The following is a 25,465-nucleotide window of genomic DNA, read 5'->3' on the forward strand; positions in this document are numbered from 1 at the left end:
ATGCTTAGAGACCACGGGACCAGTTAATATGAACTCCACATCTGCTATCAAGAGAATCTGGGCAATCCACATTGAATACCCCTTTTGGAGCTGTTTCTAGGTGTTTAGAGATCAAATGAAATATTTCTAGGAAGTGGCTCGCCTCGAACTAACCACACGAGAATGAAATCTCACTGACTTACAAGGTCATGGCTAAACCTTCATTGCCTAGGTATTTTCCTCCTTCCTTGACGATCCAGGATGTAGCAGTATATGCCCAGATCAGGAAGTGTAAAAGCTGAAAATGGAGCTGGAGACAGAAAGTCCAACTGTGTTGCTGGCCACTGTGGTGTCACTGCTCCCGATACAGGTGTAACCTGAGTCTCCCGCTTGGGAGCCAGAAATCAGCTGAGAAGAGGCCTCTGGAAAGAGGCTGCCCTGGCCCAGAAGGGTGGATGAAGTAGGGCCTCAGCACAGCTCATCCTACCGAGCAGGCCGGACCCTGAGTTCCTGGCTTGCACTGAAGGGTCTGGGTAAGTCCCTTCTGTAGCGCCTCAGAAGCTCCTTGGGCAACCTGGGAAGTTAGGACAAGAGTTCTGACATTTGACCCTGAGGTGTGAGGAGAGTGCTTTGAGAGAGAGGATGCTGAATGCGAGTGCCCTGGTTATTGCCTTCTGGCAGCCTCCTAACCTCACCTTGACTCTGCCATGTAAAATTGATGCCGGGGTGCAGGGCGCCGACGATGGTCAGATACCGCGGCCTGAACACCCTGGGACCTACATCCCTGACTTGGAGGACCCAGGCCTTCCCTGGGCTTCACCATGAGTCCTGCAGGCCACACAAGGACCCTAACAGACCTAGTCCAGTCTCAGGGTCTGGGCGGCTCCTCCCTCCAGGAATGGGAGTTTGCTCTAGGCGATGGAGGAAGGGTTCAGGAGGCCACTCTGCGTCCTTACCAGGCTGTGGGCCCAACCCCCCACCCACCATCTTCATCTCCCACGGCCCCAACCTCGTAGGGAGGGCAGGGCGGGGCTCAGGTTCGCAGAGAAGGAGGGCTCGGACCAGCGACTCCAAGGCAGAGGGGCGCGTGCAGGGGTGGGGAGCTGGGTTTGCGAGGAGAGAAGGCCATCTCCTCTCCAGCAGGGGAGCCCCCACCTAGCCACCGGGATCCCACCCTGGCTGGCGCAATCTTTGTATCCGGATCAGCACCCAAGGCCCCGCCCAACGGCCCGCTGCCTGCCGGGATTTGTAGTCTATAGGGGAAAGGCCAAAACGCGCGCGCGCGCGAGTGTGTGTGTGTGTGTGACTGTGTGTTTGTGAGACTGTGTATGTAAGTGTGTCCGGGGGTCTGTTGTGATGCTCCCGTCCCCAAGGGCCCTCCGGACCTGGGCTCAGCAAAGGCACCACAGGCCGCAGCTTCCGAGACCGCGCCCCGCGGCCCACTGCCTGCTGGGATTTGTAGTTTGTAGGGGTCTAGGGCCCAGGCTGGGGCCAGGTTGGGGCCTCACACGCCGCCTGGCGTGCGGCTCTCCTGCGTCCTCGTTTTTCTCGTGAGCCCTGGATCTGCACAGTGGGCCCGGCGCGAGGCCCGCAACTCCGGCTGGGCTCCCGGTGGCACTTTCTGCCGACCTTGAGATATACCCGCCACGCCTGCGGGACTGACCTCTAGGTGGGCAAACCGAGGCACAAAGAGGGGCGCGCTCTGGCCGGAGTCGGCCCTCTTGTGAGAATTTGGGCTGGGAGACCCAGCCCAGGCCTGGCAGGCAAGGCTGGGCCAGGCGAGGGTCCTGGGCCCTTTCGGTGTGAGAGTGTGCAATCAGTAGTGTTTCAAAATAATGAACAGACCTGCCCAGGACTGGCCGTACACATTAGCGCTAGTTACCTTACGGGCTTGACTGATCAAATTTTTATTTGGCACCACTACAGAGGGGAGCCCAGGGAGGGAGGAAGTCTCTCGTGACCAAGAAAACCAATGGTCCACCCTGGCCTACAACTATGCTTTAACGACAAAAATAAACCGAGTCTGGGAGCGGGGGAGGACGAGGGGTGTTTTGTAAACTGTGAAGTCCAGGGTATGAGTGAGGTGTTATTATCATCAGGATCAGACCTCAAAGCACTGGAGAAAAGGTCTGGGCCTTCAAGAGCTTCACCTTAAAAGGGAGGGTATGGGCGGGCGCAGTGGCTCACGCCTGTAATCCTAGCATTTTGGGAGGCTGAGGCAAGCAGATCACCTGAGGTCAGGGGTTCAAGACCAGCCTGGCCAACATGTCGAAACCCCATCTCTACTAAAAATACAAAAAATTACCCGGGCGTGGTGGCACGTGCCAGTAATCCCAGCTACTCGGGAGGCTGAGGCAGGAGAATTGCTTGAACTCGGGAGGCGGAGTTTGCAGTGAGCCGAGATGGTGCCACTGCACTCCAGCCTGGGCAACAGAGCCAGACTCTGTCTCAAAAAAAAAAAAGAGCTGAGATAGCTGTTTGCATGTGAAAGGACTCACAGCTGGCACTAGCATGTGGTGATAGTGGGGAGGGCATGGACTCCCACTACATGGCTCCCACCTATCCTCTGCCGCTTACTAAGTGGGACCTAAAACAAGTGATTTTGACCTACTTTATCTCTCTTTATCTCTGTTTCCTCATCTGTCAAAGGAGGATAATAAGAGGATCCATGTTAGAGAGTAAATGCGAGGATTAAAGGAGAAAATCATATCAAGGATAGCACCTGGCATATAGTGGCAGCAAGCAATAGTGCTAGCTGTTATGGTGTTGAGTACCCAGTGTGACGCTGGCTGTACAGGGGTAAACCTGTCTTCTGGGGGACTAGTCCCCCCATCCCAGGCACCTGGTGCCCTCCCCAGGCCACTCATGCTGTACTGGACAGTCCCACTTTCCCAAGAAGTCACAAGGAATTCCAGCATGTCACTGTTCTGGTTGCCCCTGAGCACCTAGCAGTGATTTAAGAAAAGGCAAAACTGAAGTTTTGGTTTTGAGCTTTATTCGGAAAATATGGCCACCCAGACCCCTGGCCATTACCCAGGGCCTGTGAAGTGATCCAGAAAAATTCATTTGCAAATCAAATTTAATGGCTAGAAGCATCCTGAATCAATGTCTTCAAATGAATATTTAGGGCCGGTGAGGTGGCTCACACCTGTAATCCTAACACTTTGGGAGTCCGAGGCAGGCGGATCACCTGAGGTCAGGAGTTCGAGACTAGCCTGGCCAAAATGATGAAACCCTGTCTCTACTAAAAATACAAAAAAATTAGCCAGCATAGTGGCGTGCGCCTGTAGTCCCAGCTATTTGGGAGGCTGAGGCAGGAGAATCACTTGAACCGGGGAGGGGAAGGTTGCAGTGAGCTGAGATTGTGCCATTGCACTCCAGCTTGGGCGACAAGAGTGAGACTCTGTCTGAAAAAAGAAAAAAAAAAAAAAAGAATATTTGGGGGAATTTTGATGTTGGAATTAAGCATTGCAAAACATCCCTGTCAGTCCCCCGTGATGAGGAAATGCAACTGCTCAGCCTGAGCTGTGCCTCTGGGTTGGAGTTAGAAGAGCCAGAAGGGACCCTTCGAGTCTAGTGCTTTCATTCACAGATGGGAAACTGAGGCCCAGAGAGGGCCACATGGCAGGGTAGTTAGAAGACAGGTCGGGAACTTGCTAGGAAGAATCTTTTGCAATTTCAGAACTTCTCAGCACTGGAAATGAGTCCATACCCCGAGTTTATGGACACAGAAGCAGAAAACGGATTGTCCTGGACATCCCCAGACCTTGGCCAGAGCCCAAGCAGCCAAGCCCAGAAGCCAGTGTCCAGTGCTTCTCTCTCCTGGGTTTCTTCAGCCAGATGTTCATCCTAGAAGTAGGAGTTTATTAATAATGGCGATGGTACCTTGCATTGTCCAGGACTTCATTCTTTTTGCAGATCCTCCTGGCTGGGCACAGTGGCTCACTCCTGTAATCCCAGCACTTTGGGAGGCTGAGGCAGGAGGATCACTTGAGCTCAGGAGTTCAAGGCTGCAGTGAGCTATGATCATACCACTGCACTCCAGAGCCTAGGTGACAGAGCGAGACCCTGTCTCTTAAAAGAAAAAAGAAAAAAAGCAGCCTCTCATTGAATCCTCACAACCTTCCAAGGTAGGAGGACTGGGGCTTCTGTTCTCGTTTCACAGATGAGGAATCTGTGGCTAGGAAGTCTTAAGGGATTATCCCAAGGCAACAGAATCTGGGCAGTATTAGAATGTGGGGGTTTTGCTGTCTAATCTGTTAATGCATTCAGTAAAAATTTTTTTGAGTGCGTATTACCTGCTGGGTGCTATGCAGGGTGCTGGGGTTGCAAGGATGACTTGACACGGTCCCTGGCTAGAGGTGCTAACATTGTGGTGGAGGAAGCACATGGTGGGGAGGGAACTTTCTGGTGTGATAGAAGTGTTTTATATCTTGGTAGGGATGTGGGTTACATGGGTGTTGCATCTGTCAAAACTGATTTAAATGTACACATGATTTGTGCATTTCACTATAAATTTGACCTAAACAAAACAAAACAAAAACTGAATGCTCTGGGAGGACTATGCCTGGGCACAACCTTGGAGAGGCCTAGTTGTCTGAAAGCAGGCCAGGTTGCCCATGGATCCAAATCCACTTTTGCTATCGGGTGTGCCTGAGAAGTGTTCCCATGGGGGTGTAGATGCAGGTGGCCCAGTGGCTTGATGTCCAGAATACCTGGGGAGCACTGCAGAGGGAGTTTCAGAGGAGGGATATTTAAGCTGAGTCTGCAGAGTGAGCAGAGTTGGTAAAAGGAAGGCAGATAGTAGGCAGCGGGAGGTGGTTTCTGAGGACTCCTTGCTGGAGTGTGCTAGTCTGAGGTCACCCAGATAGAAAAATTGTTTCCTTATCCCAGGCCCCACCCGTGGGCTTCAGAGAAACTCATTCTGGTTGGGATTTTCGAAGCTGCCTCCCACAAAAGGATCTTACCACTGTGTCACAAGGCCATGGCCTGATCCTCATGCTCTTTGTCAACTGACATCTCTCATGGGTTGGCTATGCCACATTCAGGAGCCAAGGCGGAAGTGTGGACCCATTGCTGTCCAACACATTTCCAGAAGGCCTGGCTTCCTGGTGCAGACACTTGCTGGCCTGTTTTCCTCTAAATAAAGAAGAGAAGGGTCAGGTGTTGCAGGTCAGATTATAGGCTCATGCCTATAATGCCAGCACTTTGGGAGGCCAAAGCGGGAGGATCGCTGGAGCCCAGGAGTTTGAGACCAGCCTGGGCAACAGAGTGAGACACAGTCTCTCCAAAAAAAAAAAAAAAAAAAGTTAGCTGGGCGTGGTGGCACATGCCTGCAGTCCCAGCTACTCAGGAGACTGAGGCTGGAGGATTGCTTGAGCCTGGGAGGTTGAGGCTGTAGTGACCTGTGATCACACCACCGCACTCCAGGTCCTGCGACAGAGTGAGACCCTGTCTCAAAAAAAAAAAAAAAAATCCTAGTTCTGCTACTGAACTAGCAGTGTGACACTCTGGACAAGTTACTTACCCTTTCAGAGCCTCCCCAAGACTTCATGTTTCCAGCAGGAATAATGATAGTAGATGTGAGGACGCACCAAGCACATAGTAGGCTCTCACAGAACAGTAGCTGTTCACAGGGTGATTGAGGCCGGGGGCCTAATGATTGAATGGAAGTGAACACTGCAATTCTCTCCAAAGTTTACAGCATAGTAAGCTTGTCCTTAGCTTCCCCTATACCCTCCTTCCCACCCCCAATTCTAGGACCCTTTCGGGCGCCCCAGCTTCCCATAGGGGCGCCCCGCCAGCTCAGAGCGGCCGGGCCCCTCCCTCTGACTCACTGGGGGCGGCTCCTGGACGCGCACCTCCAGGGGGCGGGGGGCGGCTGAGACAGCGCCCAGAGCCTCGGAGCAAGGCGTTGGCAGGCAAGTAGCGCGCTTCGGGGTCCGGTCGCCGGGGACCTGGGCTCCCCCTGTAGGGGTCGAACGGGCTTAGCCGGTTCGAAGGCGCTCCGCTCCCTCCTCTTCTCCCACAGCCGGGGGCCGCTCTTAGGGGCGCGCCGTCTCCTGGCTTCCTGTAGGAAGAGGCGGGAGATGGTGGGTCCGTGCTAAAGAAATGCTTTATTTTACTTCATTTGGGACAAACTAAGCAGTAGTGCTCAGGGGAGACCACAAGGGTAGGAACACTGTGCGTCTGGTAAAAAAACTAGTTCTAGAGCGTCGTTACCAGATAACTCATTAGCATGTGCATTGAGTTCGTAGCCGCTCCCGAGAGTCCTAGGCTGAGCGACCCGCCCTTTTGTTTCGCTGCTGTTGTTTGTTTTTTGAGACGGAGTTTTGCTTTTACTGCCCAGGCTGGAGTGCAGTGGCTCACTGCAACCTCCGCCTCCCGGGTTCAAGCGATTCTCCTGCCTCAGCCTCCCGAGTAGCTGAGATTATAGGCGCCCGCCACCACGCCCAGCTAATTTTTGTATTATTAGTAGAGATGGGGTTTCGCCACGTTGGTCAGGCTGGTCTCGAACTTCTGACCTCAGGTGATCCACCCACCACGGCCTCCCAGAGGGTTGGGATTACAGGCGTGAGCCACTGCGCCCAGCCAATTGTTTCGCTGTTAATGTGTAAACCTCTCCCCTTTTTTCCTGTGGTGATGGGAGAGGCTTTAGCCTAGAGAGGCTGAGTGTGAGGAACAGTGATTCCCATTGATCCTTGTCCCCTCCGTGGGTCACAGAGTCCAGAACTTAAGAGCCACCCAAGGTATGCGCTGTTGTGACCAAAATCTATGAAGCTTTCCAGCGCTGGGGCTGGGGATGGAAATAGGAGAGTGCTCTGTGGTTTAACTTTCTTTCCTCCTGTGGAGAAACCGGGAGCTAGGGGAGGGGCCAGGCACATTACTACCTCCCGTGCTGCTGGCACATTGCAAACTAAAGGGAAGAGAAAGAAGTCTGGGTTTATCGAGCATGTATTATTTGCTCATTAATCATAGGATCTCATTTCATCTTCACATTTAACTGTATGCACGTGTTACAGATTGGGGCACAGGGAGGCTCCAGGAGGTTAAGTCACTTGCACAGCTAGTAAGGAGCCAAATTGTCTAGCTCTTCTCACTCTACCAGGTTAACCGCCCAGCCTCTGGTTTTGTGGGGACTAGGCCCTACTGGGATTCTAACCCAGACTATCCTTTTTTTTCTTTTTTAAACTTTTAAGTTCAGGGGTACATGTACGTGTTTGTTACATAGGTAAACTCGTGTCATGGGGCTTTGTTGTACAGATTATTTTGTCTCCCCGGTATTAAGCCTAGTACTCATTAGTTATTTTCCTGACTCTCTCCCTCCTCCCACCCTCCACCAAGCTACCCTATTATTATTGTTATTATTATTATTTTTTGAGACTGAGTCTTGCCCAGTCACCCAGGCTGGAGTGCAATGGCGCAATCTCGGCTCACTGCAACCTCCACCTCCCGGGTTCAAGCGATTCTCCTGCCTCAGCCTCCTGAATAGCTGAGATTACAGGCGTGTGCCACCACCCCCGGCTAATTTTTTGTATCTTTAGTAGAGATGGGGGTTTAACCATGCTGGCCAGGCTGGTCTGGAACTCCCGACCTCGTGATCCATCTGCCTTGGCCTCCCAAAGTGCTGGGATTACAGGCGTGAGCCACCGCGCCCGGCCCATATTACCCTATTTTTAAGGCTGGCAGTTTGGCCATGGAGACACTTGGATGCTAGCTACAGGCCATGTTCTTTGGGGAGAACATTTAACTTCCCGTCTTGCTCTAGTGAAATTTTATCAGTTTCGTTTCAATGAGAAACATTCATCCAGTATTGTTTTTTTTTTTGAGATGGAGTCTTGCTTTGTCTCCCAGGCTGGAGTGCAGTGCGCCATCTCGGCTCTCTGCATCCTCTGCCTCCTGGGTTCAAGTGATTCTTCTGCCTCAGTCGCTCCAGTAGCTAGGATTACAGGCACCCATGACCATGCCAGGCTAATTTTTGTATTTGTAGTAGAGACAGGGTTTCACCATGTTGGCCAGTCTGGTCTTGAACTCCTGACCTCAGGTAATCTGCCTGCCTCAGTCTCCCAAAGTGCTGGGATTACCGGAGACAGCCACCATGCCCAGCCCATCCAGTACTGTATTTTCTCCAGACTTTTCCCACGCAGTCAAATAATGAGGTTTTGTTTGAAGGTCTGCTAATTAGGAAGACTTGTTCCAGATTTTGCTCCAGGGTCCCCAGGCCTTGACCCTGAACCTGAAGCCTTGTCTCAAGCCAGCCTGCTGACCAATACCTTTCCAGGACAGGCCGGCCAGGTTCTGGGCAGAGGAGCCACGCTTGTGTGGCTGCATAACTGGGTGCTCACTTTCTCCTGGAGCCTCATACCGAGTCTGCTCATCCTTCCCCCAGGGATTCAGAAGGGAATGGGAGCCTCCCTTGCAGGGGCTTCTGCTCCCTGTGTGTTTGTGGGCAGTCTCTTGTGCTCTCAGGACCTCGGTGTCCTCCAGAAAGCCAGCGAGTTGGAGGAGACATGCTCTAGGGTCTAGTGACTGTGATGTAGGAAGGATAGTTGCCCTGGGTCAACCCAGGATGGGCTGTCTCTCAGAGGGCCCAGGGCCCAGAAGTCACGATGATAAACATCTGGTGAATGAGAAGCAGACCAAAGGGTAGAGACCCGAGAAGCATCAGCATGGCATGCGGAAGATGGCAAAGAATGCTTTATGGCCTCAGCCATTCCCTGAGAACTGAGCTTAGCCAGGTGCAGTAGCCCACACCTGTAATCCCAGCACTTTGGGAAGCTGAAGTGGGAGGATTGCTTCAGCTCAGGAGTTCTAGACCAGCCTGAGTAGCAAGACTCTGTCTCCAGAAAAAATAAAAAAATTAGTCGGGCGTGTTGGTGCAGGCCTGTGGTGTCAGCTGCTCAGGAGGCCGAGGCAGGAGGATCGCTTGAGCCCAGGAGTTCAAGGCTGCAGTTAGCTGTGATCACACCACTGCACTCCAGCTTGTGTGACAGTGAGCCCTGTCTCAGGAAAAAAAAAAACAAACCAAAAAACTGATCTTAAAAAAAATCAAATACTTGCATTCGGGGCAAAGAGAAAGACAAGCTGAGGGAGGAGGAAAAAGTGATGTGGAGCCAGTGACCCTGCCCAGGAAATGTGACTAACCCAGCAGCAGTGGGGGCTGTGCAGTGCCTGCCCCAGGCCCTGAATGAAGAACATGGCTTTCCTTGCTGGTCTCAGACTCAGAGATGCCCTCCCTGATTTGCCTTGGCTGTGACCTGCAGCGGGCTAAGGCCACTGTGGTGGGGCTGTGTGGACCTCCAGCCTCCCTGTGGGCCCCTCTGAGGAGATGGCCTGGCATACCCACTGCCCACCCAAGTGACTGCTCTTCTGCTTCAGGCCTGCTGGCCTCCCAGAACTGCCTGCCCCTCCCTGTCGGGGGACATCGCCTCCACACCGGCTGGGGAAGGAGCTCAGGGGTGGGGCTGGTGGGTGGGGCAGCCAGAGAAGTAAGAGGGAAGTGAGAAGCTGGCTGGGGCAGACTGGAAGGAAGACGAACCTACGAAGCAGAAGTAGGAGGAAGAAAGGAAAGTAGGAGTGTTGAAAGGGGAAGGTGGCAGGGTGGCTGCCAGCACGGCTGGCTGGTACCCTCCTGGGTGGGCAGGCGAGGGCTGGCTGTGGTGGCCTGGGAACAGAAACCCACGTTTCTGGATACCACTTTGTGCCAGGGTGGAGTTCCCCCAGCCTGCTGTCCTGCCAGCCTTATGCCAGGCTCCAGGCACCTGATCTGATGGCAGCTGCCAAGCTGGCCGGGAGGATGGGTGGGCTGTGCCCATGCTGCACATGGAGGAACTCTTGGGTCAGGGCTTGTCCCGGCTGTGCCAGACCTCCTGACAGAGGCCACCACACTGCTCCTGAAGGCCCTCAGCCAGACTGGAGGTGAAATCAGATTAGAAACTGCCTGTCCCCAAGACAGGACTGTGGTGTGATGCTATTTGGGTGGGAGTGGCTTGGGGAGGGGGCAAGGCAGTCCTAGCCATTTGAATTCAAATGCAAGTGGCACATTTGATTATTTTGCAAACTCTGGAAGACCTTGGCTGAGGGTCTAGGTGGCCTGTCTGAGGTAGGAGGTGGGGAGGGAGGAAGTGGTGGACCCTGGGGAAGGGTAGGAGACCTATTTGGTATCAGGGGAAAAACCATTTGGAATCCCCAAATGAGGCCTCTGGACCCAGATTCTGAGAATGCCATGTACCAGGCTGGGAGATTCGGTTTGGTTTCAAGGGTAGGCACCTACCTCCACCAGGAGAAGTGGAGGTGCTGCTTCATTTCACATCTGGGGCAAGCAGGGACTGTGAAGGGAAGAGACCTATTGGGGGTCAGTGGAATCAGGGTCTGAGGAAGGCAAAGGTACCACTGGACCCCGGCAGGATTTTTGTCCCTCTGATGGCTGTCAAGTCTTTCCTTAAAGGTGTGTGTAACGGTGACCTCTTCTCCGAGGTCCCCCAGTGTGTCCTCAAAGACAGCCTAAGTCAGGACCATGGGACAGCCAGCAGGACTTGCCTCCTCTCCACCCCCAGCCCCATGGCAGTCTGGGACCCCTAGCCCCTGCTCTCTGCCTCCTGGGGCTGCTCCAGCCTGTCCCAGCCTTTTGAAATCCTGGGCTATCCCTTAGGTGCCACCCCAGTCTAATAATTGGAGCCCAGCAGGTCCAGTTAATCAAATGCATTCTTTATGCACCTGCATGAGGTTCCAGCTAGATCCAGAGGCAAAATACACTTCCTGCCCTACAGGACCCTATAGTGTAGTAGTGGAGGTGGGCAGGTCCATAACTCACCACACTATGGCAGAGTGGGGAAAAGTAAAGGCTTTAAGAGGTGTAGAAGAGGCTGTTTGGTAAGGTGGTGAGTTTCCCATCACTGGAAGCCTTCAAGAAGAGGATGGTAAGAGATGCTATAGAAGAGATTTCTGCACTATGCGTGTATGGGTATGTGTAGGGCGGTGCAGGCAGAGCAGGACTAGATAAGAACTTTAGCGCTTTCTTTTTTTTCTTTTATTCCTCCCCCCGCCCCAGCTCCCCTCTTCAACTTTAGCACTTTCTAATGCGCTGACATCTGTGATTCTGTGACATTCCCCACTTAGAGGAAGTTTGTCTGCGGTTTCACTGGGTATGATGGCTCCCTTGTTCACTGCAGCCTGCAGCTAAACCATCAAACATGGGCTATTCTTTGTCTCTGTGCATGTCACCCCCAGTGCCAAGCCCCCAGCACAGACCTGGAGTGGAATTGAATAGACTCTTTCCTGGGCTGCTTGAGGAACAGAGGCATCAGGTGTGTCCTTGCTCCAGTTGAGATATGAAGCAGCCAGGTTATGCTATAAAACAGGCTAAAGTATGTGCTCCCAGGGGAGAGGGCTGGGAGAACTCCCAGAGAAGGCGGAGGCCACTGAATGTCCTGGAAGTTTCCTTAGACAGCTGGGGCTTGATACGGGCCTGGAAGGATAAGGGGGCTTTTTTTATTTTTTATTTTTATTTTTTTTGTGAGACGGAGTCTTGCTCTGTTGCCCAGGCTAGAGTGCAGTGGTGCCATCTCGGCTCACTGCAACCTCTGCCTCCCGGGTTCCAGCAGTTCTCCTGCCTCAGCCTTCTAAGTAGCTGGGACTACAGGCATGCACCACCATGCCTGGCTAATTTTGTATTTTTAGCAGAGACGGAGTTTTACCATGTTGGCCAGGCTGGTCTTGAACTCCTAACCTCAGGTGATTCACCCGCCTCAGCCTTCCAAAGTGCTGGGATTACAGGCGTGAGCCACTGTGCCCAGCCTAGGATGAGGGGGCTTTAATGGATGTAAGGGTGAACGTGGACGCTGAGGAAGCTCAAGGAGCTGTGGGCTTGGACAGAGGGCTGGGATAGGGGAAAGAATGAAACGCCAGAGGTCAGGGTGGACCCTTCCCCAGGAGAGACTGGAACAAAAGGTCTCGGGACAGAGATCTAATGAGGCAGCAGGAGTTTCAACCCTGACCAAGCATTAGAGTCATCTGGAGCTTCTCAAACACTGACATCCAGGCTCCACCCAGAGAGTCTGGTTTTAATGAGTCCAATATGGAAGCTAGACACTGGGGTTTTTCGTTCTTATTCTTCTGTAAATTACTTTTTTTTTTTTTTTGAGACAGAGTCTCACTCTGTCACCCAGGCTGGAGTGCAGTGGTGTGATCTCAGCTTACTGCAACCTCCACCTCTCAGGTTCAAGCAATTCTTGTGCTGCAGTGTCCCAAGTAGCTAGGATGACAGGTGTGCGCCACCACACCCAGCTAATTTTTGTATATTTTGTAGAGACAGGGTTTCACCATGTTGCCCAGGCTGGTCTTGAACTCCTGAGCTCAAGCATTCCACCCACCTCAGTCTCCCAATGTGCTGGGATTACAGGCATGAGCCACCATGCCTGGCTGGCATTGGGGTTTTTCAAAAGCCCCCAAATGATTCTAATGTGCAGGCGAGCATTTAACACTGTTCTGGACAGAATTCACTGGCAGTACTACCATCACTTCGAACATATGTTCAAAATATGGGTGATCAAGCCCCACTCCAGACCTGTGGAATCAGAATCCCCAGACCAGGGGCTTGGGCACTGTTAAAGAAAAAAAATATGGCCCAGGCGCAGTGCCTCACGCCTGTAATCCTAGCACTTTGGGAGGCCAAGGTGGGCAATCACTGGAGGTCAGGAGTTCAAGACCAGCCTGGCTGACATGGTGAAACCTCACCTCTACTAAAAGTACAAAAAATTAGCCAGATGTGGTGGTGCACGCCTCTAATCCCACTACACAGGAGGCTGAGGCAGGAGAATTGCTTCAACTCAGGAGGCAGAGGTTGCAATGAGCTGAGACTGTGCCACTGCGCTCCAGCCTGAGCAGCAGAGTGGAATTCTGTCTCAAAAACAAAAAAAGAAAATTACTAAGAGGAAACATCAAGGGTAAAGAGATTCTGGCTAGACTGACCTAACAGGATTCCTTTTTTTTTTTTTTTTTGAGACAGAGTTTCACTCTTGTTGCCCAGGTTGGAGTGCAATGGCATGATCTCAGCTCACTGCAACCTCTGCCTTCCGGGTTCAAGTGATTCTTCTGCCTCAGCCTCCCGAGTAGCTGGGATTACAGGCATGCGCCACGACGCCCAGCTAATTTTGTATTTTTAGTAGAGATGGGGTTTCTCCATGTTGGTCAGGCTGGTCTCGAACTCCCGACCTCAGGTGATCTGTCCGCCTTGGCCTCCCAAAGTGCTGGGATTACAGGCGTGAGCCACTGTGCCCGGCCCCTAACAGGATTCTTGCTGAATACCGGCCAGAGTGATCGGACATCACAGGGGCGACGGGGGCAGGCAGATGAGGAACCCAATCAGATATCCACGATTATCAGATTGACCAGATATCAAGGGTAGGGGGTTCTGGGTAAATGGCCTTAGCAGGGTTCTTTTGCTGAAATCGGATTTTACAAGCACACAGATGGGCCTACGGGGGGTTCAGAAGCCTAGTTAAAGTTTGGCCAAGCAAAGAATCTTTGTCAGTACCGACATTTTAATAAGGTCCCAAGGTCATTCTAATGGGCAGCCAAACTCCTTTCTTTTCTTTTTCTTTTTTTTTTTTTTTTGAGACCGAGTCTCACTCCATTGCCCAGGCTGGAGTGCAGTGGCACGGATCTTGGTTCACTGCAACCTCCGCCTCCCAGGTTCAAGTGATTTCCGGATAATTTTTGTGCTTTTAGTAGAGACGGGGTTTCACCATGTTGACCAGGCTGGTCTCGAACTCCTGACCTCAAGTGATCCGCCCACCTCGGCCTCCCAAAGTGCTAGGATTACAGGCGTGAGCCACCGCACCCGGCCTGCCAAACCCCTTTCATCCAAACCCTGATGTGGCTCTCTGGCATGTGAGCTGCCTGATTTTGAGTTAAACACAGAATAAAAAACAGTAAAGCTGACAATTGGCGCACTCCATGTCTCATTCTTGAGCGCTCCCTGATGGCTTGAGCTTGGGGCAGCCACTTCACCAGCTCAGGCCTGAGTCATAGGCTGGGCTGCCTGTTGCAGGGGATGTGGGCACAGCATGTGATCCTCTGTGGGATGGAGAAACGTTAAAGTTTCCCTCCGCAAACCTCTGCTCTCTGCATCTCCTCTTCCGGAATCGTGGTGTCAAAATATGCCTTCCACTATTTTGTAGGTTGGGAAAGGAAAAGGAAAGTCATAATTCACACAGCATTTCACATCCATTATCACTGCCCTTGACCTGTCCCTCTTTGTTTCCTACTCAGACTTGATACCTTCTGCTCTGTCATCTGCCTTCCCCCTACCCCTGACTTCCCTGGCTCCCGCCAAATGTTGCACTTCCTGATCCTGCTGCCCCAGCCCCCAAGAATCTCCTAATGGTGCCAACTTGCATTTTTACCCTCCAATTCCCCCAGCCCTTACCCTGTGCCACTGGGGCTCATCTAACACAAACTCTGTCCGAATGGATGCACAGCATGAATTGTATTATGTACGAAGTGCATGCTGGCTCTGTGATCTCTGCATTTGAGCCAAAAAAAGAAATCCTCTAGTGATGGGAACCCATGAAAGCGACAGTGAGTGGAGCCATAGCTGTTGCATTTTCTGAATTTTTTAAAAAGATAATATCTTTTTAAAAAATACTTGCGTTTAGCATTTTTTCCCTTGAATGACTTTTGTCCAGAAAAAGTGTTCATCATTCTGGCATTTGAGGGAAGCTGGGCATACAGAATTGATAGCTGATGCCTAGGAGTGTGTGAAATTTCTCAGGGAGGGAGTTTAGAATTAGAGCAGCCATTAAGTATAATGTTAGGTGAAGGGTTTTTGTTTGTTTGTTGTATTTTAATAGATGCCTTTTTAACAGGTTAAGGAAGTTTCTTTCTATTCCTAGTTTGTGAGTAAAAAAAAAATTTTTTTTTTTTTTTTTTTTTTTTGAGAGGGGGTCTCACTCTGTCATCCAGGTTGCAGTTCAGTGGCATGATCTTGGCTTACTGCACCCTCTATCTCCTGGGCTCAAGCGATACTCCCTCCTCAGCCTCCTGAGTAGCTGGGATCTGGAATTACAGGCTTGCACTACCACATTTGGCTGATTTTTATTTTTATTTTTTGAGACAGAGTCTCGCTCTGTCACCCAGGCTGGAGTGCAGTGGCACAATCTCGACTCACTGCAACCTCTGCCTCCTGGGTTCAAGCAATTCTCCTGCCTCAGCCTCCCAAGTAGCTGGGATTACAGACGCACGCCACCACGCCCAGCTAATTTTTGTATTTTAGTAGAGACGGGGTTTCACCATGTTGGCCAGGCTGGTCTTGAACTCCTGACCTCGTGATCCGCCCACCTCAGCCTCCCAACGTGCTGGAATTACAGGTGTGAGCCACTGTGCCTGGCCTTGGCTGATTTTTAAAATTTTTGTAGGGTTGTGGTCTCCTTATATTGCCCAGGCTTGAAAAAATTTTAAACTAGAAATGAATGTAGAATTTTGCTAAATGCTGTTTCTGCATCTGTTGAGGTGTTTACACATACATGTTTGTTAATAGGGTGGATAGCACTGATTTTCAAATTTTGGTGGTTTTTTGTGTGTGTGTGTGTGTTGTGAGCGGCTTTTTAAATTTATTTTAAATTTATAATTGACAGATAATAATTGTACATACTTAGCACGTGCAGTGTGATGTTTCATTGTACATATACAATGTATGTGTATACATTGTATAATGATCAAATCAAGGTAATTAGCATATCCATCACTTTAAACATTTATCATATCTTTGTGATGATAACATTCAAATCCTCTCTTCTGGCTATCTTGAAATATACACTGCATTATTATTAGCTATTGTCACCCTGATTTTTAGATATTAAACCAACCTTGCATTCCTGGGATAAACCTCATTTGGTCATCATGGTTTATTTTTTATATATTATTTGATTTCATTTGCTAAAATTTTGTTAATTTTTTTTTTTTTTTTTTTTTTGTGATAGAGTCTCACTCTGTCACCCAGGCTGGAGTACAATGGCATGGGCTCAGCTCACTGCAGCCTCTGCTTCCTGGGTTCAAGCGATTTTCCTGCCTCAGCCTCCTAAGTAGCTGGGACTATAGGCGCGTGCCACCACACCCGGCAAATTTTTGTATTTTTAGTAGAGATAGGGTTTCACCATGTTGGCCAGGCTGGTCTTGAACTCCTGACCTCATGATCCACCCACCTTGGCCTCCCAAAGTGCTGGGATTACAGGCGTGAGCCACTGTGCCCAGCCAAATTGTGTTAATTTTTATATGTGTATGTTCCTGAGAGATATTGATCTGTAATTTTCTTTTTGTATAATATATTTATCTGGTTTTGTTATCAGGAGAATGGTGGCAGCATAGGATGAATTGAGAAGTTTTCTGTCATCTCTTTTTCTGAAGATTTTGTGTACAATTGGTATTATGTCCTTTTTAACTTTTTGGTAGAAATTACCAGTGAAGCCATCTGGACTTGGGTTTTTTGGGGGAGAATGAGTTTTTTACTACAAATTTATTTTCTTTAATAGATATGGCCACTGTTCAGATAGTCTGTGTCTTCTCGAATGAGCTTTCATAATTTGTGTCTTTGAAGGAATTTGCCAATTTTATATAAGTGGTTGAATATATTGGAATAAAGTTTTTATAATATTCCCTTTATCCTTTTAATATCTGTAAAATCTGTGGTGATCTCACATCTCTCATTTCTGTATTGATATTTGTGTTTTCTCTTTCTGTTAATCAGTTTGTCTAAAGATTTATCAATTTTATTGGTTTAAAAAAACAACTTGCCGGGCACGGTGGCTCACGCCTGTAATCCCAGCACTTTGGGAGGCTGAGGCGCGTGAATCACCTGAGGTCAGGAGTTTAAGACCAGCCTGGCCAACATGGTGAAACCCCGTCTCTACTAAAAATGCAAAAATTAGCCAGGTGTGGTGGTGTGGGCCTGCAATCCCAGCTACTTGGGAAGCTGAGGCACAAGAATCACTTGAACTCATGAGGCAGAGGTTGCAGTGAGCTGAGATCATGCCACTGCACTCCAGCCTGAGTGACAGAGTGAGACTCTGTCTCCAAAAAAAAAAAGCCAACTTGAGGCCCGGCAAGGTGGCTCATGCCTATAATCTCAGCACTTTGGGAGGCTGACGTGGGCAAATCACTTGAGGTCAGGAGTTCAACACCAGCCTGGGCAACATGGCAAAACCCCATCTCTACTAAAAATACAAAAATTAGCCGGGCGTGATGGTGTTGCCTGTAATCCCAGCTGCTTGGGAGGCTGAGACCGGAGGATTACTTGAACCCAGCAGGCGGAGGTTGCAGTGAGGCAAGATCGCACCACTGCACTCCAGCCTGGGCAACAGAGTGAGACTCAGTCTCAAAAAAAAAAAAAATTCATTGCTCTTCTCTCTTGTTTCTGTTTTCTGTTAATTTCTGCTCTTATTTTAATTTCCGTGAGATCTCAGCAGAGGGAAGACCTTGGCCCAGGGGTCAGAGACCTTATTTCCATGAACCACTCACTAGCTGTGTGGCCTTGGACTTAGAATTTCTGAGACTCATTTTCTTTGTCTGCATAATGGAACTAGGGCTCCTGGAGATGGAGTAGTTGATGAATATGAAAGTACTTGGCCACTGGAAAGGGGCTTTCCAGCCCCACGTGAGAGGTCCTTTTTGCAGCATTTGTAATAATAATGGCTTCTTCTTTCTTTCCAGATCTGAAGACAGCATGTACACAGCCATTCCCCAGAGGTAAGTTGCATGCCCTATCTCCTTTCACAACTTCCCCTTCTTCACCTCCAAGGGCTGCCCCTCCCCACTGCTCTTCTCATCCCCAGACTGCAGTCGCCAGGCCTGCCCAGGGCTGTGCTTGGGTGAGTGGGTCCAGGCTGCTGTCAACCCTCTCTCTTCTCGCAGTGGCTCTCCATTCCCAGGCTCAGTGCAGGATCCAGGCCTGCATGTGTGGCGGGTGGAGAAGCTGAAGCCAGTGCCCGTGGTGCGAGAGAACCAGGGCATCTTCTTCTCGGGGGACTCCTACCTAGTGCTGCACAATGGCCCAGAAGAGATTTCCCATCTGCACCTGTGGATAGGTAAGGGGATCTGGTTGGGGGAAGGTTGGGCCCAGGAAGGGGAGGGAGGGGGCTGGCATGGATCACAAGGGCCTTGCTCTGCCCTCTCCCACTTGTCCCAGGCCAGCAGTCATCCCGGGATGAGCAGGGGGCCTGTGCCGTCCTGGCTGTGCACCTCAACACGCTGCTGGGAGAGCGGCCTGTGCAGCACCGCGAGGTGCAGGGCAATGAGTCTGACCTCTTCATGAGCTACTTCCCACGAGGCCTCAAGTACCAGGTCAGAGCCCACCTCCAGGCACCCCCACCCTGCAGCTTCTCTCAGAGCCAGCCCTGCTTCTGGCTGGTTCTTACCCTGCAGAAGACCCAGGTGCCTTTGGGGCTGGGTCCCCACCTTTCTGCCCGTCTCCCAGTGGGATGGGGTGCAGAGGGGTCTGGGTCTCCTGTCAGTCCACTCAGGTGGGCCATCTGGGCTGCAGGAAGGTGGTGTGGAGTCAGCATTTCACAAGACCTCCACAGGAGCCCCAGCTGCCATCAAGAAACTCTACCAGGTGAAGGGGAAGAAGAACATCCGTGCCACCGAGCGGGCACTGAACTGGGACAGCTTCAACACTGGGGACTGCTTCATCCTGGACCTGGGCCAGGTGGGTAGGCTGGCCAGACTGAGCACTCCATATTGGTACCATCCTTTACAAGGACGGAGGGGCAGGAGGCCAGGAAAGAGGGAGAGAAGCTGAGAAGCCGTAAGCCCATTCCAAGTCAGATCACTCTGACCATTGGAGAATGTCCCTATATTTGTAAGGACTGATGCCAGCCTCCTTCTGCCATCTAGACATTGCCTCTGATGCTCTGGAGCTTTTTCTCTTCTCTTGGAAGCCTCTGAGTTCACTGCCTGCCAGGCCATTCATTAATTCAGCCATTTATCTCTTCATTCAGTGAATCTATGATGCCCTCTGTGAGCCAGCACAGGGACCATGAAAGCTCGCTCTGGGGAGGCAGCCAAGATGGGCCGGTCACTTGCCATAACCTGAGGCAGGATGTGATGAGGGCTTTAAGCGGGACAGCTGCCATGTGCTGGGGGGGGCTTAGGGCAGGGAGGGGCCCTCTAGCCTGAGCCGAAGCCAGTTGTCCCAGGAAGGTGACGTTGGACTAGACCTATAGGAGGGGAGATGCCACTCCAGGCAAAGGGAGAAGGTGAGCTGAGCCACCAAAGTGGGGAAGGGTGCAGACATGCACACACCAGGGGTCTAGTGAGACTGGGACCCGGGCTGGGGGACAGGAGCAGGGGGAGGTAAATTGCTAAGCAAGGTGGAAGGTGAGCCCTAGGTCATGAGGAGATTGGCTGGCTGAGGAGTATGGGCTGCATCTTGTGGTGCTGAAGATTTGGGGCAGGGAGATCAATCCAGGAGCTCTTGGTGAGGAGGACTACACGTGCTGAGACAAGGAAGGGGACAGGTGAACAGACCTCGCCATTACCAGAAAAGGAGAGGTGACAGGGGCTCTGCCCGGCAGGGCGGTGGATAGAAATGTGAGATGCTGCGCTCAAGGAGCCATTCAGCCATTCACCCATCCAGTCCTTCACTCAGTCAGTCAATATTTATTTTGTGCCTAAATCCATGCTGGGCTCTGTTTTAGCAGTGGACCCACAGCAGTGAGCAAAGCCAAACAAAACCTTCATGTCCTAATGAAGCTCACTTTCTAGTAGGTGGAGATAGGTGGTAAGAGACGTTTAAACATAGGAGATATGTGATGGGAAGAAAAATAAAGAGGCGCCGGGCGCGGCGGTTCACGCCTGTAATCCCAGCACTTTGGGAGGCCGAGGTGGGCAGATCACCTGAGGTCGGGAGTTTGAGACCAGCCTGGCCAACATGGAGAAACCCCATTTCTACTAAAAATATAAAATTAGCTGGGCATGGTGGCGCATGCCTGTAATCCCAGCTACTCGGCAGGCTGAGGCAGGAGGATCTCTTGAACCCAGGAGGTGGAGGTTGCGGTGAGCTGAGATCGTACCATTGCACTCCAGCCTGGGCAACAAGAGCGAAACTCCATCTCAAAAAAAAAAAAAAAGAAAAAGAAAGAGGCTTGATCCCAGCGGTTTGTAACCAGCCTGGGCAACATAGTGGGATCCCATTTCTACAAAAAATTAAGAAATTAGCCAGGCACGGTGGCACGTGCTTATAGTCCCAGCTGCTTAGAAGCTAAGGTGCAAGGATTGCTTGAGCCCGTGACATCGAGGCTGCAGTGAGCCATGATTGCGTCTTTGCACTCCAGCCTGGATGACAGAGTGAGACCCTGTCTCGAAAAAAAAGAAAGGAAGACAGATGGCAGGTGGGCAGAGAAACAGTTGCAGAGGGTGGTCGTGGGCATTTTCAGAGAGGCCTCTGTGCTGTGCTCTGCCTTCCTGGTTGTCCTGCCTCAGGGACAGTTCAGAGAGGAGAGAGGGAGAGCTGTGGGCCCTTCTCTGAGCTGGGGAGCAGGACACAGGCATCTGGCTCTGACCCGGACTTTCCTGCTTCCCTGCAGAACATCTTCGCCTGGTGTGGTGGAAAGTCCAACATCCTGGAACGCAACAAGGCGAGGGACCTGGCCCTGGCCATCCGGGACAGTGAGCGACAGGGCAAGGCCCAGGTGGAGATTGTCACTGATGGGGAGGAGCCTGCTGAGATGATCCAGGTTGGGGGACATTGGAGTGGGTGGCTGGGAGCCTCTGGTTGAAAGTGGCCAAGAGAGGTAGTGATGAGCTGAGGGCTGAGGGTGGCCCGGTGGAGGGTGGCAGGGGCCATCTGGCATACTGCCTAGGGCTGTGGCCAGCTCACAGGGTGCCCCTCTGGGTAGATGCTCGTCCTTGAGGCTGAGCAGCCTGGCTGGTGGGATGGGCTGGACTCAGCCCTCACTCACCTCACCTCTGCTGGGTGCCCTAGTGCAGGGTGCAGTTTGCCCCAGCAGAAGCGGTGGCCCTGGGCATGATGGGCCGGGAAGTTCCAGGGCAGGGGTCCCTATAAACCTGGCCTGCCCCGGCACCTGCAGGTCCTGGGCCCCAAGCCTGCTCTGAAGGAGGGCAACCCGGAGGAAGACCTCACAGCTGACAAGGCAAATGCCCAGGCCGCAGCTCTGTATAAGGTGGGCCCCCCAAGCCTGCCCTGGGACCCGGCAGCAGGGAGGGTGGGAGTCTGCACAGCACAGCTGCGTGCAAGCAGAGTGGAGGGGAGAAGGCAGGGGGAAGGTAGGGCTGGAACCGGGGTGGGAGGTGGGGAGTTATACAGGGCTGGGAGTGAGACGAGGATGGGGAGTGGGCGGAAGGCAGGCCCTCCTGAGGAGATGAGTGCACCTCACTTCCAGCCTATGCTTGGTGAAGGCTTGAAGCCAATGCTGAGCTTTTCTTTCTTGAATTCTGTGCGTTTCTTTGTAATTTGGAATCCACCTAATTTCCAAATGGGTTCGGGGCCCCTGTGCTGCAGGGATTGGGGTGACGGGAGGGAGTGGGGCTGCCTGGAATTTGCTTTTCAGGTCTTCACTCTCTTGTCTGCTCCTGGGACCTGGGCGGTGGGCAGCGGGGCACAATGGGAGGGACCTAGGGAGGACCAGCCTCCCCGTCCTCAGGCTGAGGTGAGGGCTGGTGTGTGGGGGGTGAGATCAGGCACTGTCCCTCCTCCCCAGGTCTCTGATGCCACTGGACAGATGAACCTGACCAAGGTGGCTGACTCCAGCCCCTTTGCCCTTGAACTGTTGATATCTGATGACTGCTTCGTGCTGGACAACGGGCTCTGTGGCAAGATCTATATCTGGAAGGGTACGTGGCTCCTCTGTAACAGCCTGAGATGCCTGTAGCTGCTCTGACCCGGGCAGGCTTCCCTTTGCAGGACTCAGCCTGTCTAGCTGCTTGTAAAAGACAGCCTCAGGAAGCCTGCATGCTTCTGGCTGGCCATTTTCTCTCTCTTTAAAAAATTTTTTTAAGGTAGAGATGGGTTCTCTCTATGTTGCCCAGGATGGTATCAAACTCTCAGCCTCCAGTGATCTTCACCTTGACCTCCCAAAGTGCTGGGATTAGAGGACATGGCATAGGCCTCGCTATTTTCCTTTCTTTCTTTCTTTCTTTTTCTTTCTTTCTTTCTTCTTTCTTTCTTCCTTTCTTTTCTTTCTTTCTTTCTCTTTTTCTTTCTTTCTTTCTTTTTCTTTCTTTCTTTCTTTCTCTCTTTCTCTCTTTTCTTTCTTTTCTTTCTTGTCTTGCTCTGTTACCCAGGCTGGAGTGCAGTGGCACGATCTTGGCTCACTGCAACCTCCGCCTCCTGGGTTCAAGCAATTCTCCTGCCTTAGCCTCCTGAGTAGCTGGGACTACAGGTGCGTGCCACCACGCCTGGCTAATTTTTGTATTTTTAGTAGAGATAGGGTTTCACCATCAGGCTGGTCTCGAACCTCTGACCTCAAGTGATCCACCTGCCTCGGCCTCCCAAAGTGCTGGGATTACAGACATGAGCCACTGCCTTGCCATTTTCTCTTTGCTGTTCCCACCTCCTAAATTCTAGACAATGGCTCTGAAACTACAGCAAGCCTCAGAATCACCCCACGGCCTGTTTAGATGGCTGGGCTCCACCCCCATAGATTCTGATTCACTAGGTCTGGAGTGGGGCAGAACGTGCATCTCTAACAAGTTTCTGGGTTATGTCTGTGCTACTGGTTCCAGGGACCACACTTTGAGAACCACTGCCCTAGCCCAGCTTTAGACCTTTGGGGCTTCTAGGACCCCTCATCCTGGGATTCTGCCTCAAGGTTTGACAGAAGTGAATTTTAGACAAATTAAACATCATTTTATGCAGTGAGTGGTGAACCTGTAGAACTTGTTTTTCCAAGAGATTCTATCTTCTGGAAATAGAAACACTGTTGGGCAGAGCCTGTTCTGCTTGGTTTGACTGAAAATGAAACAAACTTGTTCTAAGTCTCTTCCTGGGGTCTGAGAATTTTCAGCAATAGCATTTGCTCAACACCCAGTTGTGGGGTCAACCAAGGTGGAGAAAATGCCAGCCCCTAGCCTGGTCAGGAAGGCAGACAAGTAGGTGGGTATCTACAGATAGCTGCTACCAGGCATTTCATAGTATTGCTTCTGAAACTCAGCAGAGATAGAGGTGAAAGGCAGGAGCTGGGAGCAGCAAAAGAGTGGAAAGCGAGAGGCGTGTGCTGCAGGGCTGCCTTTTCTCTCCTGCCAGAGGGCACATATCCCATGGAACCAATGCCAAGCAGTGGGGGTTCACAGAGTCCCACAGAAGCATGTGTAAACCGGAGCAAGGAACCCAACCACTATGGAAAGAGAAATCAGAGGAGAAACAGGAAACTTGGGAGGCCAGGAAGAGAAGGATCTCATGGGTAGGGAGGCAGCTGGTCAGTTGACAGAGGAAGGAATCCAGCATATTAATTTCAGGTACATTGTAGTTCATGGCATTTTATAGCCTGCCTAGAGAGCCAACCACATCACAGCATTGTTTCGGCATCATTTCCTTGGAAAAATGTCTGGCAGCCTGGGCAACATGGCAAAATATCACTTCTCTACCAAAAAAACACAAAAATTAGCTGACTGTGGTGGCGTGCACCTGTGGTCCCAGTTACATGGGAGGCTGAGGTGGGCAGATTGCTTGAGCCTGGGAGGTTGAGGCTGTAGTGAGCTGTGATGGTTCTGCTGCACTCCAGCCTGGGTGACAGAATGAGACTGCGTCTCAGAAAAAATAAAAATAAAAAAGCCTGGAACGAGCAGTTTGAGTTCTCAGGACTGCTAGCAGAAATGACTGGATTATGTGGGGTCTTCATTTTCGTAAGTGCTTAGTTAGCATAACCGTTAGTCCAGTGTAGCCCTGCCGGCATTATGGGAGTAAGTCACCTCTATAATAAATTGTACGCTTTGTCTTATTTAGTTTTTCAGAAAAGGCTTGATGAATTCAAGAGGTGAGGGGTCCTAGGGGAAAAGGAGACCTGTGGCCTCACAGTCTGATGCTAGGGTGAACACCTGTTCCCCTCCCTGAAATATTCCAGGGGCTCAGGTCAGAGCAGAGGTTTGCATGATCAGACCTGGGCAGAAGAGGGGTTTTCATCTACCTTGGTGCTGCCAGCTTGGGAAAATTCTTAAGGGACTGACTCCACATCTCCAAAGAGCCCCTCAGCATTCTTGGGACCCCTGGTCCATTTATTGTAAAAATTGCTGGCTCTTCTGTGGACTCCCTTAAATTTCCTCAAGAAAAATGGGATGGCGGCTAAAGAGGGTCCCTGCTCCTTTTAAAAATCTCCTTCCTATGATCCAGGGCGAAAAGCGAATGAGAAGGAGCGGCAGGCAGCCCTGCAGGTGGCGGAGGGCTTCATCTCGCGCATGCAGTACGCCCCGAACACTCAGGTAAGGAGATGCGCACACCCCCAGCCCTCCTCCTAGGGCTCTTCCTGTGGCCCCTGACCCCTCAAATTGGCCAGGAAGGGCAGGAGAGCCTCGGGCACTGTCAGGAACAACAGGCCTCCCTCTTAGACCCATCCTGTGGGAAAGCCCATCTCAATCCTTCAAAATGTCAAAATACTTATTATTTTCAAAGAGGATGTTGGGCAGCACTCTCCTGGGCGCCAAGAGAACTGGGTACTCCTCCTCTGGGCCATTGTCCCTAGCTGGTGCCACCCCTCCCGCTGCAGCACAGTGTCCACAAGTCATCCTGTGGGGAGCTGACAGGGCTCAGCTACAGTTGGTGGCGTTTATTGAACTGTGCACCCACGCCCTTGAAGCAGTCTATTGCCTCAGTCTGTGTCCCTGAAATCTTGGTTCTCATCTCATGGCTCACCCAGGGGAGCTTTCCCAGCCTGGACTGCACATGGATTCAGGCCAGGCACCCACACCTTCCTCCCTGGCTCTGGCCCCCTCCTGTCCTCCTGGGCAGAGGCAGAGGTGGCAACTTTGTGAACCAGACTTCTCCCCCGCTGTCCCTGCAGGTGGAGATTCTGCCTCAGGGCCGTGAGAGTCCCATCTTCAAGCAATTTTTCAAGGACTGGAAATGAGGGTGGGCGTCTTCCTGCCCCATGCTCCCCTGCTCCCCACCACCTGCCTGCTTGCTTCTCTGGCTGCCTGGTCAGTGCAGAGGTGCCCCCTGCAGATGTTCAATAAAGGAGACAAGTGCTTTCCCAGCTCTTTTCCTGCACTGCCTGCCCTGAGCTGATTCTCACTGTCACCCACCTATTCACCTGGGTTCATCCCCATGCTGGGGGTGGAGTAGCACACAGATGACAATTGGACAGCCTTGGAGGGGCCAGAGCTGCTTTGCATGACTGAGGAGTCCCAGCCAGGCTTGCAGGGACTGCCATGAACCCAATAGGGAGGTGGCACAGTGCCATGCCTCAGGATCACTTTCATCCGGGGGTTCAGTTCAGTCTCACATTCCCAACAGGGAGAAGGTTGTGGCAATGGGCTTGGG

At 51.6% G+C, this 25,465-nt stretch overlaps 1 protein-coding gene and 1 long non-coding RNA gene across 8 annotated transcripts; one reads left to right on the top strand and one right to left on the bottom strand.

Annotated features, from left to right (window-relative positions):
• Positions 1 to 276: 276 nt before the first annotated feature.
• CAPG (capping actin protein, gelsolin like) lies at positions 277 to 25,192 on the top strand. 7 transcript variants are annotated; one of them, XM_054475423.2, is made up of 10 exons: positions 277 to 512; positions 17,686 to 17,721; positions 17,887 to 18,059; positions 18,161 to 18,315; positions 18,515 to 18,679; positions 20,559 to 20,708; positions 21,063 to 21,155; positions 21,693 to 21,825; positions 24,320 to 24,408; positions 24,987 to 25,192. In XM_054475423.2, exons 2-10 carry the CDS (start codon positions 17,699 to 17,701, stop codon positions 25,050 to 25,052), a joined length of 1,047 nt encoding a protein of 348 aa, XP_054331398.1. In that variant the 5' UTR covers positions 277 to 512; positions 17,686 to 17,698; the 3' UTR covers positions 25,053 to 25,192. The 7 variants fall into 7 exon arrangements, with proteins under 7 accessions (XP_054331398.1, XP_054331400.1, XP_063505390.1 ...); XM_054475425.2 differs by lacking the exon at positions 277 to 512 and adding an exon at positions 5,814 to 5,900; XM_063649320.1 differs by lacking the exon at positions 277 to 512 and adding an exon at positions 6,611 to 6,728.
• Positions 2,961 to 5,786, bottom strand: LOC134737852 (uncharacterized). The gene is made up of 3 exons (XR_010123238.1): positions 5,507 to 5,786; positions 4,947 to 5,118; positions 2,961 to 3,828 (listed from the first exon to the last, which is right to left on the bottom strand). It is a non-coding gene; the product is annotated as an uncharacterized LOC134737852 (long non-coding RNA).
• Positions 25,193 to 25,465: the final 273 nt, after the last annotated feature.

Source organism: Pongo pygmaeus, chromosome 12, assembly GCF_028885625.2.
Source record: "Pongo pygmaeus isolate AG05252 chromosome 12, NHGRI_mPonPyg2-v2.0_pri, whole genome shotgun sequence".
Taxonomy (NCBI): domain Eukaryota; kingdom Metazoa; phylum Chordata; class Mammalia; order Primates; family Hominidae; genus Pongo; species Pongo pygmaeus.